Source organism: Lissotriton vulgaris, chromosome 11 (genome assembly GCF_964263255.1).
Source record: "Lissotriton vulgaris chromosome 11, aLisVul1.2, whole genome shotgun sequence".
In the NCBI taxonomy this organism is placed as follows: Eukaryota; Metazoa; Chordata; class Amphibia; order Caudata; family Salamandridae; genus Lissotriton; species Lissotriton vulgaris.
In genome coordinates, this window is record NC_141699.1 from 586,618,247 (window position 1) to 586,633,270 (window position 15,024).

A 15,024-nucleotide genomic window follows, 5' to 3' on the forward strand; every position below is an offset into this window, starting at 1 on the left:
TACTGTGTAGACGTGCACTCCAAACAGCAGGCAGCTGTAGGGCAGGCTGTTCTCAAGACACTTTTCCAAACTGCTGCAGCTGGCACGGGCGGCCGCCGCTAATGGAGGGACTGCTATGTATTCTATGCACAGATATGAATTCAGCAGCCCACATGCCTCGAACTGCAAATGCTACTTACCAGTATGCATCTGTTCTTGGCATGTAGGGATGCTGACATTCATATCGCCCGCCCTCCTCCCCGGCGCTTGTAGCAGCTGCAGTGTTCACATATCATTTCATGGCATGGTCATCATTCACTAAGTTTCACTCCATCTTGGCCACAATGGCTAAAAACAATCTGGGGATGGAGTCGATGCCCATGCGCACTGTAGTCCAGGGGAGGAGCCACCTATCTCGTGATACTTCGAAGACTCTTCCAGGACAACAATGTGCAATCATCCGGACCCAACACTAGGCGGAGATCTATGCACAGATATGAATGTCAGCAGCCCTACATGCCAAGAACAGATGCATACTGGTAAGTAGCATTTGCATTATGACATAGAAACAACTACTCCATTTATAAATGTCATTTTAAAATGTGATATGCATTTGTTGCTTTATTTAGCTATGTAAACAAGTAGGTCACTTTATAATGATCCTTTGTTTGATTATTCTGTGTTCAGGCTGATACGATGCATCCCTTGACCAAGCATAGGAAAATAGCTTCTTCATTCCGCGATTCATCGTTGTTTGACATCTTCACCCTCTCCTGCAACTTACTGAAGCAGGTAAGTGTTTGGTGAAGCAAATATAGATAGATGTGCAAAATATTCCAGACTTCTGGAGGCGCTTAGCCTTTTCTCCTCTGGGCTATATCTCCCTGACACCCATCTTCTCTGATAACCTCTCCATGGTTATAGCCTCTTGCAGATACAATTTCATTGGCCAAGTGTATCACTGGCAAGGATCTTATTCTCTCGCATCACTATCTCTCAGACTTCTCAATTTTTTCGAAAGCATTGTTTCACTGTAGTGTAGCCTTCTCAGACAGCCTTTTTCTCCAACGTTTATCCAAATCCAGTGTTGCTTTCATTGTCTATTTACATATCCTGTACTCCATTACTTCCCCACTTAGCTACTTATGTGTCTGTACCCTCTTCATAGTCTCTTCCATAATCCCCTCTTGCATTTCTTTCACAGTTTCTCTCTCTTGATACTGATTCCTCTTCATTTAATTCTTAAAACTAAAATCCTTATTCCCTAGTTTTTTCCAAACCCATCACGGTCCTTTTTTTAGACTGTCAGACCACTTGGTCCACAAACCTCCTAACACTCAAATTACTGGTTGTCACAAACATTATTTGTTGGGGGCTATTAAGATTACCATCTTTACTCAAAATCCCCCCCCCCCCCCGCCCCCCTCTCCCCCCAAAAAATTAAATGGCAAAGAAAAGGGCTTTCCTGATCAGGGCTGAGGGAGGCTTGGAAGTTCCTAATAGTCTCTATCTCAAAGGGCTTTCCACCCCAACCCTTGCCACTCACCTCCATCATTCACAACCAAACCTTAAACACCACATTGATTGGCAAGAAATACTTGGCCTGCCAAGGTTAACGGCAAAAGAATTGGGGATCTTTATGATGGCAATAAGCTAATGATCTTTTAACAAATTTAACAAACTATGATGTCCCTGAGACAGAGAGATGGAGACATGTTCACATTAGACATTGAGTACCCATGCCATAATCTAACCTCATGCCAGCAGGCTCCTCACACCTTCAGAGAAATGGTTGGTCTCCAGGAAGGAAGATAAGTGAATGCTATCTGAATTGTACAAGTTCCTCAACCAAACTCCCATGTCACCAAATACCTTGCCCAAAACTGCTGGGAAACAGAGGTGGTATGTACCTTCCCTCACAGGTAGTTGGAGCAAGTGACTTCTTTGAATTGCAGGGTCCCACATTTGAACAAATACAGTATGTTTCCTCTCCAGTGTAGATGTTATTTTTCCCCTACTTAGAAGATCTCATAGCTTGAGTAGCCAGTCCATGTGGTCAGGGATGTTATGTGTAGCCCACCAAGCTATGATAACTTTAAAAAAAAAATCTTCAGAACCTGTAACCCAGCTTTCAGTGCAACAGGAAAAGAAGTAGTGTTAAAAGGTCACCCACTATTTGTATTATACTCCTGTGAAGACGCTGGAATGGAACTCCTTTGTCACAGAGGATACTGACCCAACAGTGTGGGGAGAAGGGGGTGCAGAATATTTATCCAGTCCCTCTGGAGAGGCCCCAAACTGAAAAAAAATATTGAGGAAGCGTTATTTACGAACATAAACTACATTTTTTATACAGATCTATCTTGCTTCCCCAGCTACATACTTCTGGAACTCCTGAATAAACAGACTACCCACTGTACTCAAACAAAGGTAAAGTGATCATGCTAGCTCTTTGTGTGGCTAAGCAAGTCATCATGGCTAGGTAACCGCATGAGCTGGCTACTCAAGCTATGCGATCTTCTAAGTACGGAGAAAATTGCGACTACACTGGAGAGCACACCTACTGTATTTGAAAAAATGTGGGGCCCCTACATAACATTCTTGTCACAAGAATTCAAAGAAGTTACTTCCCCCAACTACCTGCAAGTGTTGATGCTTGCCACAAACTATACCTACCACTAGCCACCTCTCGGTGGATACTGTCTTGCTCCATTTAAAGATGTACTTGAGTGTGACTAGCAGAAAGGGCTGCCTATATCTCACTTGCTAAGCCTTGTGGTGGGGGACATTGAGATCCCCTGTTCACCCCCTGTTACTTTCCTTTCCCTCAAGTTTTCTTACCCCGAACCCAGGCTTTTCTACCCACTGATCTCCCCATCTATTCTCTCCCCACCACCCAGTGGTTGCCGGTGGGCACAATATTTTTTTTTTTTTAAAACAACCCGATTTGAACCATAAAAATGTTTATTTGGTGTTGGACCTGTTTTCCCCAGCATTGGATTTTTTTTATAGAATTATGTACTTTTATTTTTCATTTTCATTGAAGTGATAGCCCCACAGTAACTTTCACATATTAGTAAAAAACAGAAAATTTCCTGTAAAAAGTGTTGGTCGTTTTAATTAAATAGCTCAAGAATTTCAATGGAAAATACATGGTCTCCAGCCTGTATTTTGAACCCAAAACCTGCCCCCAATTCTACCCCTCAAAGTACCTCAAATTGTTCTTCTGCACCTCATATCAGAGATCCATTCCTGAAGCTTTACTGTCTTGAGTTTTTCGTGTGTTTTTTAATTCCTTAAGCAATTTTTCCTCAGCAAACATGTCCTCTGGATATTGCACCAGTACAATGCATTCTGTACAATACATCACAATTAAAACACATTTTTTTGTACTACTTGTTTACCACTACGAGGAAAATGACAACGCATTACATTTACAATGCATTGTATAGGGGTTTAAGGTAATGGACTTCTAAGGTTTATTGATGGGTAGCATTAAGCCATAGAAAAGAATTTGAACTATTCAGGGAAGTATAGTGTTAAGAATTAGTAATGTTTTTTAAGGGTTCAGGGATGAAAAGCTTAGCATTAAGGGATAGTAGGGACTTTTAAGGTTCAGAGTTTGGTGGCGTTAATGGATAGGAATGGATTTTTAGGATTCGGGGAATGGTAGCTAAAATGAGTTTTTGAAATATTTATATTTACATTTATATATGGATACATGTGTATATAAATTATGTAGTAATGAACTACAGGAGGTAGCCCATAAGCCCAGTAGAGACCAGGGTAAAGGTGAGTAACATACAGCAATGTCCCGGGAATCATTATTTGCAAGGCAATTTCTAAGGGAGCACAATTAATTGCTGCGAGCACGAAAGAGAGAACAGGGAGATAATAATTTGCAGAAACATGGAAAGACTTTTATATATATTTCGTCATATATTTAAAGACAAAAAAAGCACTGTTACATAGAATGAAATGTAACCTGTTATATTCATACCCCCCTCCCCCCCCCAAGATATTGCGGCAGAGATGTGCAAATTTAGCGGCACAAAAATGGAAATTTAGGGAGAATTCGTGCAGCGCCAAAGGGGTTAACGTCCATAGATTTTTCATTATTATTATTCCCTGGGATCTACTGGGCACACAAAGACCTCTGCAGCAGGTGTGTTAACCCCAAAAGATAATTTAAGATCCAGACTTTGCAACCAATTGAACAAAACCGATTTACTACCACATTTCTCCTTGTTGCCAATTTCATTGTTGCAGAGTTTTTTTTTTAATGTATAAGTTGAGGCCTAGATTTTGTGTCAGGGTTGCATCACTTTTTTGGCACAAACCCAACACAAAATCTCCTAATGCGCTTAAATGTGCTTTTGATAGACCTGCTCAACAGCAGAGGTCTGAAGATCTGATGTCACTTGTGATATCACTTCCTGTGAAGTCATGGGCTGTATGATGCCACACATCATGTCACTTGCATACTGCCCAACTCAGTTGGTACCCCACTTTTATTTTTTAGGACTTATGTCCTGGAGCAAGTAAACAAAACATGTAAATGAACCAGTGGAATCACAATTCCTACAATTCAGAAATCGAGCACTTGACCCATTATATGATCTAGCAAGAATGTAATGGACGGGAGGCACCGGGTCAACCTGACATGCTTAGACATCTTGCATGCTGGAACTCTCAACCTCATGCATGAAAGGCGGGGACTGCTGTTGAGCCAGCTCCAACTATTCAAACATTGCGCTCTCTTCTGAATAACCGATAGGAGATAACCGTTTCTTTTAATTTCTTTTCCGCTAGGGGGTCGCTTATGTAACGGTAATGAAACCATGCATTCCCTTCTGTTTTTGCCGAGCTGTCATTTTCTTAACACGGCGCTGCTTATACGTCTACTCCTTTAAAACACTGTGTTTGAGAGCAGTACTTGCGGTGACCCAGCATGTTTTAATTTTAAAATAAGCTTGTAAAGCCTGTCTAAACTCCGCTTCGCAGATTATAAGTAAAGTGCGAACAAGCAGTGCTTAGATAATATTACTCCTTTCTAGTCTACCAGTTCAGAATTGCAAGCTAGATTCATAGAGTAATTCGAAACCACAAGCAGTTCAACTAAATGCATAACATAAAACGCCTTACTTCGCGTTTTTACCATTTTTAAAACTGTTCACTGTACAGTACTACCTACAGAGAAAAGCACATTCCCGGAGCTGAAGGAGAAAGCACGCCGCTCCCTGAGACCTGTATTGCATGAACTCAGGATAGCTAAAGGCTTGGATCTTGGCCAGGAGGAAGAAGGTATTGGACGGCGGCACGTAGTGAGTGACGTGTGCGCCCACAGGCAATGAAAGAGCATTCTTTGTTTTGCTGACACTTGTTCGTAAATATCGCTGCAATAATTGAAAATATAGCGGCCATCGCGCTAGTCAGCTGATTTTGCGATTTTTTTTTTTTCGTGAATCTCAAAATTGCGAAATGCTGGAGGGTCTGTATAATGTGCGCAAGTGCTCGTGAAATGGTGAACGGCGCAAGTGACACGTGAGGAAAGTATGTACAGCGGACAACGGGCGCAAACAAAGTGTATTTGTAGTATTGCTCATTTAATGAAAGAAAATAATACAGGGTAATTTAAATGGGCAATCAGGAGAAATGCGCTGTAATTTTGCTGCAAAAGTCGACAGCGTTTCAGCCTGTATGCCATGTTAGGCCATCATCAGGACCAGGTTACAAGTAGTTAAAAAAACAGTGTGGGAGCGAATGGATCGTGGAGGGGGCGAGAGAAGTTGTCTCGAGCGGAGGGCTGTAAAGATCCAATTGGTGTACAGCTGATGGAAGGGAGTCCCTTGAAAAAGTGTGTCCAGAGGGAGAAAGATCAATGGGTCGAGAGGTTAATGTGAAAACGGTGGTATTGTGTGAGCGTCAAGCCGCGTCTATTGGATTAGTCAAGAGCTTGCAGTGAATTATTCGTGGAATACATCCCTGGGTCGAGGGGCTTTTATGAAGGCAGAGGTGTAGCGCGAGCATCAAGTTGCGTCCATTGGATTAGTCCAGAACGTACAGTGATTTGCACATGGCGTAAATCTTGGGCCAAGGGATAGGACTGAGTAATAGAAATGATAAATTATGTGACATAAATGCGTAATTATGGTCCATGGGTGTACAAGGATAACCCTCCTAAATGATGTATTTACTGCCTGTGCCCTGGCCAGAAATCCAAGGATGTTAAATACACAGGGGCTTTTCATCTAAAATGCTAAACCACCGGGAAACTCATTTAAGTGGGAGTACATCGGTTAAAAGCACTCCTATCAAACAGGCAAGAACATCAGGATTCTGAGAAACCACTTAAATTTTAATTTCATGTTAGACATACGGTCCTATTCACATGGTACATAAGAAGGCACTAAAGAAGTCTATCAGCCCTTGTATTCCATCTCCAGAAGTGATGACCCTCACCAAACAGGAGCTTATACTGTCCACATTCAATTAGTGGCGTCTGCTGCTATTTTTATGCCAATAACTGTCTTGTTGACAAACATAATGAGGAATCATTCCTCGTTGACTTCCCCTTCAGTGGCATGCAATATACCTGCAACTTCTAAGTCGACACTTTCAATGAACATACATCACTCAGCAAAGTTTTGCTACAAACTCATCAAAAACTGCTAGATTTCCAAGAAGCGGAAGAATTAGGGGCATGTTGTTAATTAGTGCCATCATTCAGCTTAACTCACATGTGAAGTGTCAGGATTTGGATGATGAGCAGAAGGATCAAAGGACCTCAAGACAAGAAGCTGACTACCAACAACAGCTCCTGATGCAATCTACTAAGGATCTTTACGGACGGTATCTAGCCTATCAAAGATATCAGTCCTTTGAGGATATAGATCACTGATACATCAGTCCACTCCAGTATGGACATCATGATTCAAATAGGCATCAAGGTTAACAAGACTTGGTTGAATACTTCAAACCTTCAATGCTACAGGTACCAGTGGATATGGTGGAAGATCTGCAGCAGATGACACATTATGGTAGCACTCCTCCTATGTCACCTCAAGAATCTGTACCAAAGTGTCTTAAACAACCTCTTCCGATATCCCAAATGACACCACAGCATTCACATTTGACACCCAATCGATTTTGCCTTCCATATGCGGTCCTGTGTCAACAGGAGCAGGTACAAATGATGAAGTGAAATATTGGACTATGGGTATCGTGGCTCAAGTCATAGAAATGAATGGGAAGTCAGTACATCACTATCTGAAAGAAACAATTAGTTACAGATTCTTTACCTTAGAATTGCCCCCAGGCGTCAGACTGGATCCAAAAAGTTTTTCGTCAGTAGTTACCCCTACGCATTAGGTGGCATCGCTCGACTCCGCGTCTGTCGTCGGCGTATTGGTCGCCGGGATGGCGTTGCGGAAGTTACTTAGACGCCGGCCTTGTGCGCTGACGTCAGTTCTTTTGTTCTTCCGCGCCAACAAGCGCAGATCCGGAGAGAGTAGTTCACCCAGTCACTTTTTGAATTACTTTTTGTGACTTTTGTCGACCTCTTTTCAAGTCCTACATCGACTTCTGGTGCACAAAGGATGCCTGGTTACAAGGCCTGCGGTTCTTGTTCTCGATTGATGTCTGTGACTGATCCGCACCACGTGTGCCTCTACTGCCTGGAGCGCGACCAAGACCCAAAGTCATGCTTCAACTGCCGAACCAGGGCCCTGAAGTCTTTGCTGGAGAGGTCCCGAAAGCTACTCGAGGCCCGGCAGTCGGCTCTGCTTCGTTCAAGTTCCCGGTCGCGTGGGAGGTCGAGGGACCGATCGCGGAGCCATCATCACTCCTCATCTAAGTCTTCGCACTTGGGGTTATGTAAGTCGAAGCACAAGGAGAAGTTGAAGAAGCATTGTCTCTCTTTGACTTTCCCTCGTCCGTCGGCTAAGGCGACGAAGGGTGCGGATGGTGCCCCTCCCGCTACTCCACGTGCGGAGCCTTCAGGGTCGACTCCGTCCTTCCCTCCCTTCCCGGGAGTAACCCCTGCCCAGCTTCGTCAGTTCTATGAAGCGAAGCATGCCATCTTTGGGCAGCCCGACTCCACCGGTGCGCCTAGGGCCCGCGGACTCTGCTGGTGGCCCTAAGCCTTTGAAGCCGGCAACTCTGGCCTCGGCTCTGCAGGGCCCCCTTGGATCCAGACCTGTAACCGGATCGGCACCGGTCGACCTCGTAACACCGGCGCTGATTCCACCAGCACCACGTCCGCAGCTTGGGCCGGCAAGATCTCCAGCTGGCGTCGACCCCGGCTTCCACCCGATGTGGGCACGGAGCCAGATCTGCGTCGACCGACGTCGGATCCGGCGCCGATTGGTACTTTTGTGCCTGCATTCCACCCTGGCCATTTTCTGCCAGTTTGGCAGCCAGAGGAGGGTAAGGAGGACTTGGAGGGGTCTGAGAACCCTCACACTGCTCAACTGGAGTAGGATCAGGACTGGAGAGAGGACCAGGGGGATGCAAGTGGTCTGGATACCCCTCCCCCCCCCCACCCCCCCCCCCCCCCCCCCCAGACCGTGGCATGTTGTCTCCTCCTACCGTGGCTATGGAGGAGGGAGCATCTTATGCAGTGGTGTTGCGTAGGGAGGCCGAGGCTCTACACCTTGAGCTACCTACTGTGACAGTCAGGACTAACCTCCTGACAGGTTCTTCATCCTTTTGGGGTCGATAGGATGTGTGCCCGACGCCACCGCCCGGCCCCGGGCGACCCCACTTTCCTCTCCCAATACCCCTTCCCCGAGAGCTTAGTAGTCCAACCTCAGCGTCCCAAAGTGCATTCCCTACCGCACCACCGGACAGAGAATCCAAGAACCTGGATCAGTTTGGGAAGAAGTTGTTTTCATCCTCCAGCTTAGGGCTGCAGTTGGTGAACACTGCATGCCTCTTAGGCCGGAGGTAGAGGTGTGGCGCCGGGGCTAGGGCGACTGACTCCGGAATCTGGGGATCACTGTTCGATCCCCGGCACCGGCGACAATTTAGCCCAGCACCATGTCACTCTGGGCGATAGCTTGCTTAATCTTCCCGACGGACCCCAGCGCCTAGAGACCCTTACGGGTGATTGTGCGCTTTACAAATGTAGATTATTATTAATATTATTATTCCCACTTCGTGTGGGATACAGTGGCGCAAGTGCTGCCTCAATGGCCATCCACTGTGGACTGGACCAGGTTTGCAGCAGCCTCCAAACCTTCCTAGTCTGACCTTTCGGGCCCACCAAACGCCAGTGGGCGACAGGATTCGCCATCACCTTCCCCACTGGCGCACCATTACGACAGGTGGGTTTTGCAGATAGTCCGAAGTGGCTACTCCTTCCCCTTCGAGACTATCCCTTCAGTTATGCCACCCCAATACCATCATCTGGCCCTTCTTCAACAGGAAGTTACGACTCTCTTGGCCAAGGCAGCCATGAAGCTCGTTCCTGCCCCAGAAGTAGGTTGTAGTTGTTATTCCCACTACTTTCTGATGCCCAAGAAGGACAAGGGCCCGCGTCCTATCTTGGATATCAGGGAGGTCAACCGCTTCCCCCGGAAGGAGAAGTTCAAAATGTTGACCCTGGCTCAGGTCTTGTCTGCCCTCGACCCGGGAGACCGGATAGTAGCGTTGGACTTGCAGAATCCTTATTTTCACATTCCCGTCCTGCCGGCCCACCGGCGTTACCTGCGGTTCGCGGTTGGCCTCGAGCACTTTCAGTTTACCCTGCTCCCCTTTGGCCTTACCAGCGCCCCTTGGGTGTTCACGAAAGTGATGGCGGTGGTCGCAGCTCATCTGCGCAGATCAGGGGTTGTAATCTTCCCCTATCTCGACGACTGGTTAGTGAAGGCGGGCTCGCCCCAGGCAGGCGTCTCCCACCTCCCGGGACCGGGAATCCAAGAGGTACAAGCAGTACGGAAAGAAGATCTTCTCCTCCCTTAGTCTGGGATTGCGGTCTTCCAACACCGCATGCCTCTTGGGCCGCTACACCCACTCTCTGTGGGAGACGGTTGCGGAAGTGCTGCCAGAGTGTCCGTTGGAGGTACGAGCCAAACTCAGCCAAGCCCTTGTGGAAGGTCGGGATGCAGCCAAATATTCCATCCGGTGTGGGCTGGATATCACCGACTCACTGGGTAGAGCGATGGCAACGACGGTGGCGGTTAGACGCCACGCCTGGTTGAGGTCCGCCAACTTTTCGGCAGATGTCCAAAACACTCTGATGGACATGCCGTTTGATGGCCGTCGCCTTTTTGGCGACAAGGCAGACCAGCGCTTTAAGGACTCCAGGGCTACGGCCAAGTCCTTGGGCCTCTCGGCCCCGTGCCAGCAAACGGGTGCCTTTCGCTCCTTTCGTGGCCAAGGAAGGAGCGCCCCCACACGTGCCACCAGCCACACGCCGCAGGCTAACATCCAGCGCGGTGGCGGCCGTGGAAATTGCCGTGGAGGCGGTCGGGGACAACGGCGAGGCCAGTCCACACCTTCCCCCGCGGCATCCACCTCTAAACCCTCCTAGTCCGTGCTTCTCGGCCCATGTGACGCCAGTGGGGGGCAGGGTTCGTCATCACCACTCTCACTGGCGCACTGTCACTTCGGACAGGTGGGTGCTGCAGATCGTCCGGAGGGGCTACTCCCTCCCCTTCGAGACGACCCCTCAAGCCATGCCACCGCAACACCAACGCGTATCGGGGGATCACTTGCGGCTTCTGCAGGAGGACGTTTCGGGCCTCTTGCCCAAGGGGGCCATCGAGCGCGTTCCTGGGCCAGAAGTAGGACGTGGTTGCTACTCCCACTACTTTCTGGTACCCAAGAAGGGCAAAGGGGGTCTACGCCCTATCTTGGACCTACAGAACGTCAACGGCTTCCTCCAGAAGGAGAGGTTCAAGATTCTGACTCTGGCTCAGGTCTTAGCTGCCCTGGACCCAGGAGACTGGATGGTAGCGTTGGATTTGCAGGACGCGTATTTCCACATCCCCGTCCTGCCGGCCCACCGGCGTTACCTGCGGTTCACGGTAGGCCACGAGCACTTTCAGTTTACCGTGCTCCCCTTCGGCCTTACCAGCGCCCCACGGGTGTTCACGAAGGTGATGGCGGTGGTCGCAGCTCATCCGCGCAGGTTAGGGGTTTCAGTCTTCCCTTACCTCGACGAATGGTTGTTGAAGGCGGGCTCGCCCCAGACAGTCGTCAACCACCTCCAGATAACGGCAGACCTCTTGCACCAGCTGGGGTTCTCCATCAATGTGCCGAAGTCACACCTGTGCCCCTCTCAGAAGCTCCTTTTCATCGGAGCGGTTCTCGACTCGGCGCAGTTTCGGGTTTACCCACCCGACCAACGGGTTCGGGATATACAGGCTCTGATTCCAATCTTCCAGCCTTTATCTCGAGTCTCGGTCAGGTTGACGCTGCGGCTTCTGGGGCTGATGGCTTCCTGCATCCTTCTGGTGCATCACGCCCGGTGGCGGATGCGGGCTCTGCAGTGGGACCTGAAGTTTCAGTGGGCCCAGCATCAGGGCAACCTGTCCGACCATGTCCTGATCTCGGAGGGCACTGCGAGACAGCTGCAGTGGTGGCTCACGGACCGCGATTGGGTCAGCGGCAGATCCCTCTCTCTTCCCCAACCGGAGCACGTAGTTGTGACGGACGCGTCCCTCCAGGGCTGGGGAGGCCACATGGGAGAGGCGGAGATCAGAGGCCTCTGGTCTCCGGCGGAGTCCCGGCTCCATATCAACCTTTTGGAGCTGCGGGCGATTCGTCTAGCACTGAAGGCATTCCTCCCCTCTGTCCGAGGAAGTGTAGTGCAGGTGTTCACAGACAACACCACCGCCATGTGGTACTGCAACAAACAGGGCGGGGTGGGGTCCTGGACCCTCTGTCAGGAGGCTCTGCGCCTCTGGCAATGGCTGGAACATCAGGACGTGTCTCTGGTGGTTCAACACCTGGCAGGTTCTCTGAACGCCAGGGTGGACAAACTCAGCTGCCGGTGCATGATGGATCACGAATGGCGTCTGAACTCGGACGTGGCGCAAGGTCTCTTTCTGCAGTGGGGAGATCCTTGGTTAGATCTATTCGCCACCGAAGAGAACGCGACATGTCATCAGTTCTGCGCGTTGGAATTTCCAAGGCGGAACTCGCTCGGAGACGCTTTTCGTCGCAAGTGGAGTTGAGGTCTGTTTGTACACCTTTCCGCCTATACCACTTCTGCCCAGAGTGCTGAAGAAGATCAGGCGCGACCGGGCACAAGCCATCCTTGTGGCTCCGGACTGGGCACGAAGGTACTGGTATCCCGAGCTACTCAGTATGTCAGTCGATCCCCCGGTTCGTCTGCCTCATCAGGAGGACCTTCTGTCGCAGCAGCAGGGGACGGTCCTCCACCCGAACCTGTCCAGTCTCCACCTCCATGCTTGGAGATTGAGCGGCGACAATTGAGGCCATTCGACTTGCCTCCCGAAGTTTGTAACATCATTCTGGCAGCTAGGCGTCCCTCCACAAAGTCGGTATACGCCTGCAGGTGGAACAGATTTGTGGCATGGTGCACAGCAAAGGCTGTGGATCCCCTTTCTGCCCCTCTTTCTGAGGTTCTTCTCTTTCTTCTTTCTCTTGCCCAGCAGGGCTCTGCTCTGGGCACTATCAAGGGCTACCTCTCTGCTCTTTCAGCCTTTTTGAGGCTGCCTGATCAACCCTCTTTGTTCAAGTCCCCTATCGTTAATCGATTCCTGAAAGGCATCACACATACATTCCCTCCTGTTCCCTTTGTGATGCCTCAGTGGGACTTGAACTTGGTTCTCACATTTCTGATGTGCGCTCCCTTTGAGCCACTTCACAACTGTCCTCTTCGCCTTCTCACTTTGAAGACAGCCTTCCTGGTAGCCATCACCTCTGCCAGGAGAGTGAGTGAACTCCAGGCTCTATCCTGTAAACCTCCTTACCTTTCAGTCCATCCGGACAAAGTTGTGTTGCGGACAAGGCCCTCTTTCCTACCCAAGGTAGTCACGGCCTTCCACATTGGGCAATCTATCACCTTGCCTACCTTCTTTTCGCCTCCGCATCCCTCGAGAGAGGAAGTGAGGCTCCACCGTCTCGACCCAAAACGTGCGCTCTCGTTCTATCTGGACCGCACATGCCAGTTCCGGGTGGATGACCAACTCTTTGTTGGTTACGTGGGCGCTAAGAAGGGGAAAGCGGTGCACAAGCGGACCATCTCGTGGTGGATCATCTTGTGTATCCAGGCGTGTTACTCCTTGGCAAAGAAGGAACCCCCTGTTGGGCTGAGGGCTCATTCCACTCGAGCCACAGCGACTACGACTGCTTTGGGCCGAGGTGTGCCCTTGCAGGACATTTGCCAGGCGGCTACGTGGGCTTCGCTGCACACGTTTGCAAGACAATATTGCCTGGACAGTCAAGTCCGGAGGGATGGCTTCTTTGGCCGTTCCGTCCTCCAGGACTTTCTGGTGTGATTATTGGTTCGTAGACCCACCACCACGGGGTTGGTATTGCTGGGGTATCTATTCTAAGGTAAGGAATCTATCACTAACGTGTCTCTTTCAGATGCACAAGTTACTACTTGTATCACGATATATCTGTAAGAGGCATTAGTTAGTGATAGATTCCTTACCGACCCACCCATCCTCCCCGTTCTGCGAACCGATATCTAGGGTTAAGGTCATCCCCTTTAGGGCCCTAGTTTCATGGCACCAGTGTTGGTTTTTGGCATAGCTCTGCGATTCTGGCGCGGAAAAGCTGTGTCTAAGAACTGTCGTCAGCACGCGGAGGCGGCGTCTTAAGTACTCCGACGACGTCATCACGACGCCGACGATGAACGCGGAGCCTCAGACGACGCCTACCGACGCGCAAGGGTACTGCTACGCAAAAGTTTCCGGATACAGTCTGACGCCTGGGGATATTCTAAGGTAAGGAATCTATCACTAACTAATGTCTCTTAGATATATCGTTACACAAGTAGTAACTTGTGCTTCTGGACACAACTCAGTTGTGGGTTTAATCCTCCTGAATGGCAAGTCCAGGATATTCGGACTATGATTCCGATCTTTCAGCCTTTATCCCGGGTTTCGGTCAGGATGACCCTGAGGCTGCTTGGCCTCATGGCCTCCTGCATCCTGCTAGTCGATCATGCCAGGTGTCCTATTCGGGCGCAGCATCCGGGGAATCTGTCCGATTGCATGCAGATCTCGGAGGGTACTGCACAGTGGTGGCTCACAAACCAGGATTGGGTCAACAGAAGATCCCTCTCCCTTCCCCAACCCGAATGGACAGTGGTGACAGACACATCCCTTCTGGGATGGGCCGGCTATATGGGAGAGGCGGAGATCAGAGACCTCTGGTCTCTGGCGGAGTCTGAGCTCCACATCGACCTTCTGGAGCTTTGGGCGATCCATTTTGCACTAAAAGCATTTCTTCCCTTTTTCCGAGGAAGAGTAGTGCAGGTGTTCACGGACACCACCACCGCCATGTGGTACTATAACAAACAAGGCGGGTGGGGTCGTGGACCCTATGTCAAGAGGCCCTCTGTCTCAGAACATCAGGGCATATCACTGGTGGTTCAACACCTAGTAGGTTCACTGAATGCCAAGTTGGACAAACTCAACCGCAGGTCCATGATGGATCACGAATGGTGTCTTCACTCTGAGATGGTGCAAGGTCTCTTTCAACAGTGGGGAGAGCCTTGGTTAGATCGAATTCTGCGCGTTGGAATTTCCAAGGTGCCACTCATTAGTCGGCACTTTTGCCGCAAGTGGAGTTGCGGTTTTCTATACGCCTTTCCGCCTATACCACTTCTGGCCAGAGTGCTGAAGAAGATCAAGCGTGACCGAGCCCAAGTCATTCTTGTGGCTCCAGATTAGGCACGAAGAGTTTGGTATCCCGAGCTGATCAAAATAGCCATCGATCCCCCGATCCGACTGCCGCTTCGGGGGGATCTTCTGTCACCGCAGCAGGGGGCGGTCCTCCACCCGAACCCATCCAGCCTCCACCTCCTTGCGTGGAGATTGAGCGGCATAAGTTGACGTCATT

At 49.5% G+C, this 15,024-nt stretch overlaps 1 protein-coding gene across 9 annotated transcripts in view; it reads left to right on the forward strand.

Annotated features, from left to right (window-relative positions):
• The window catches only part of XPO7 (exportin 7), a 687,768-nt gene that overhangs the window by 295,226 nt on the left and 377,518 nt on the right, over window positions 1–15,024 (forward strand). For all 9 annotated transcript variants that reach the window (XM_086943668.1, XM_086943671.1, XM_086943674.1 and 6 more), the window contains one exon: window positions 667–771. In XM_086943668.1, the coding sequence (XP_086799794.1) occupies window positions 667–771 (105 nt within the window). The remainder of the gene's footprint in view (window positions 1–666; window positions 772–15,024) is intronic.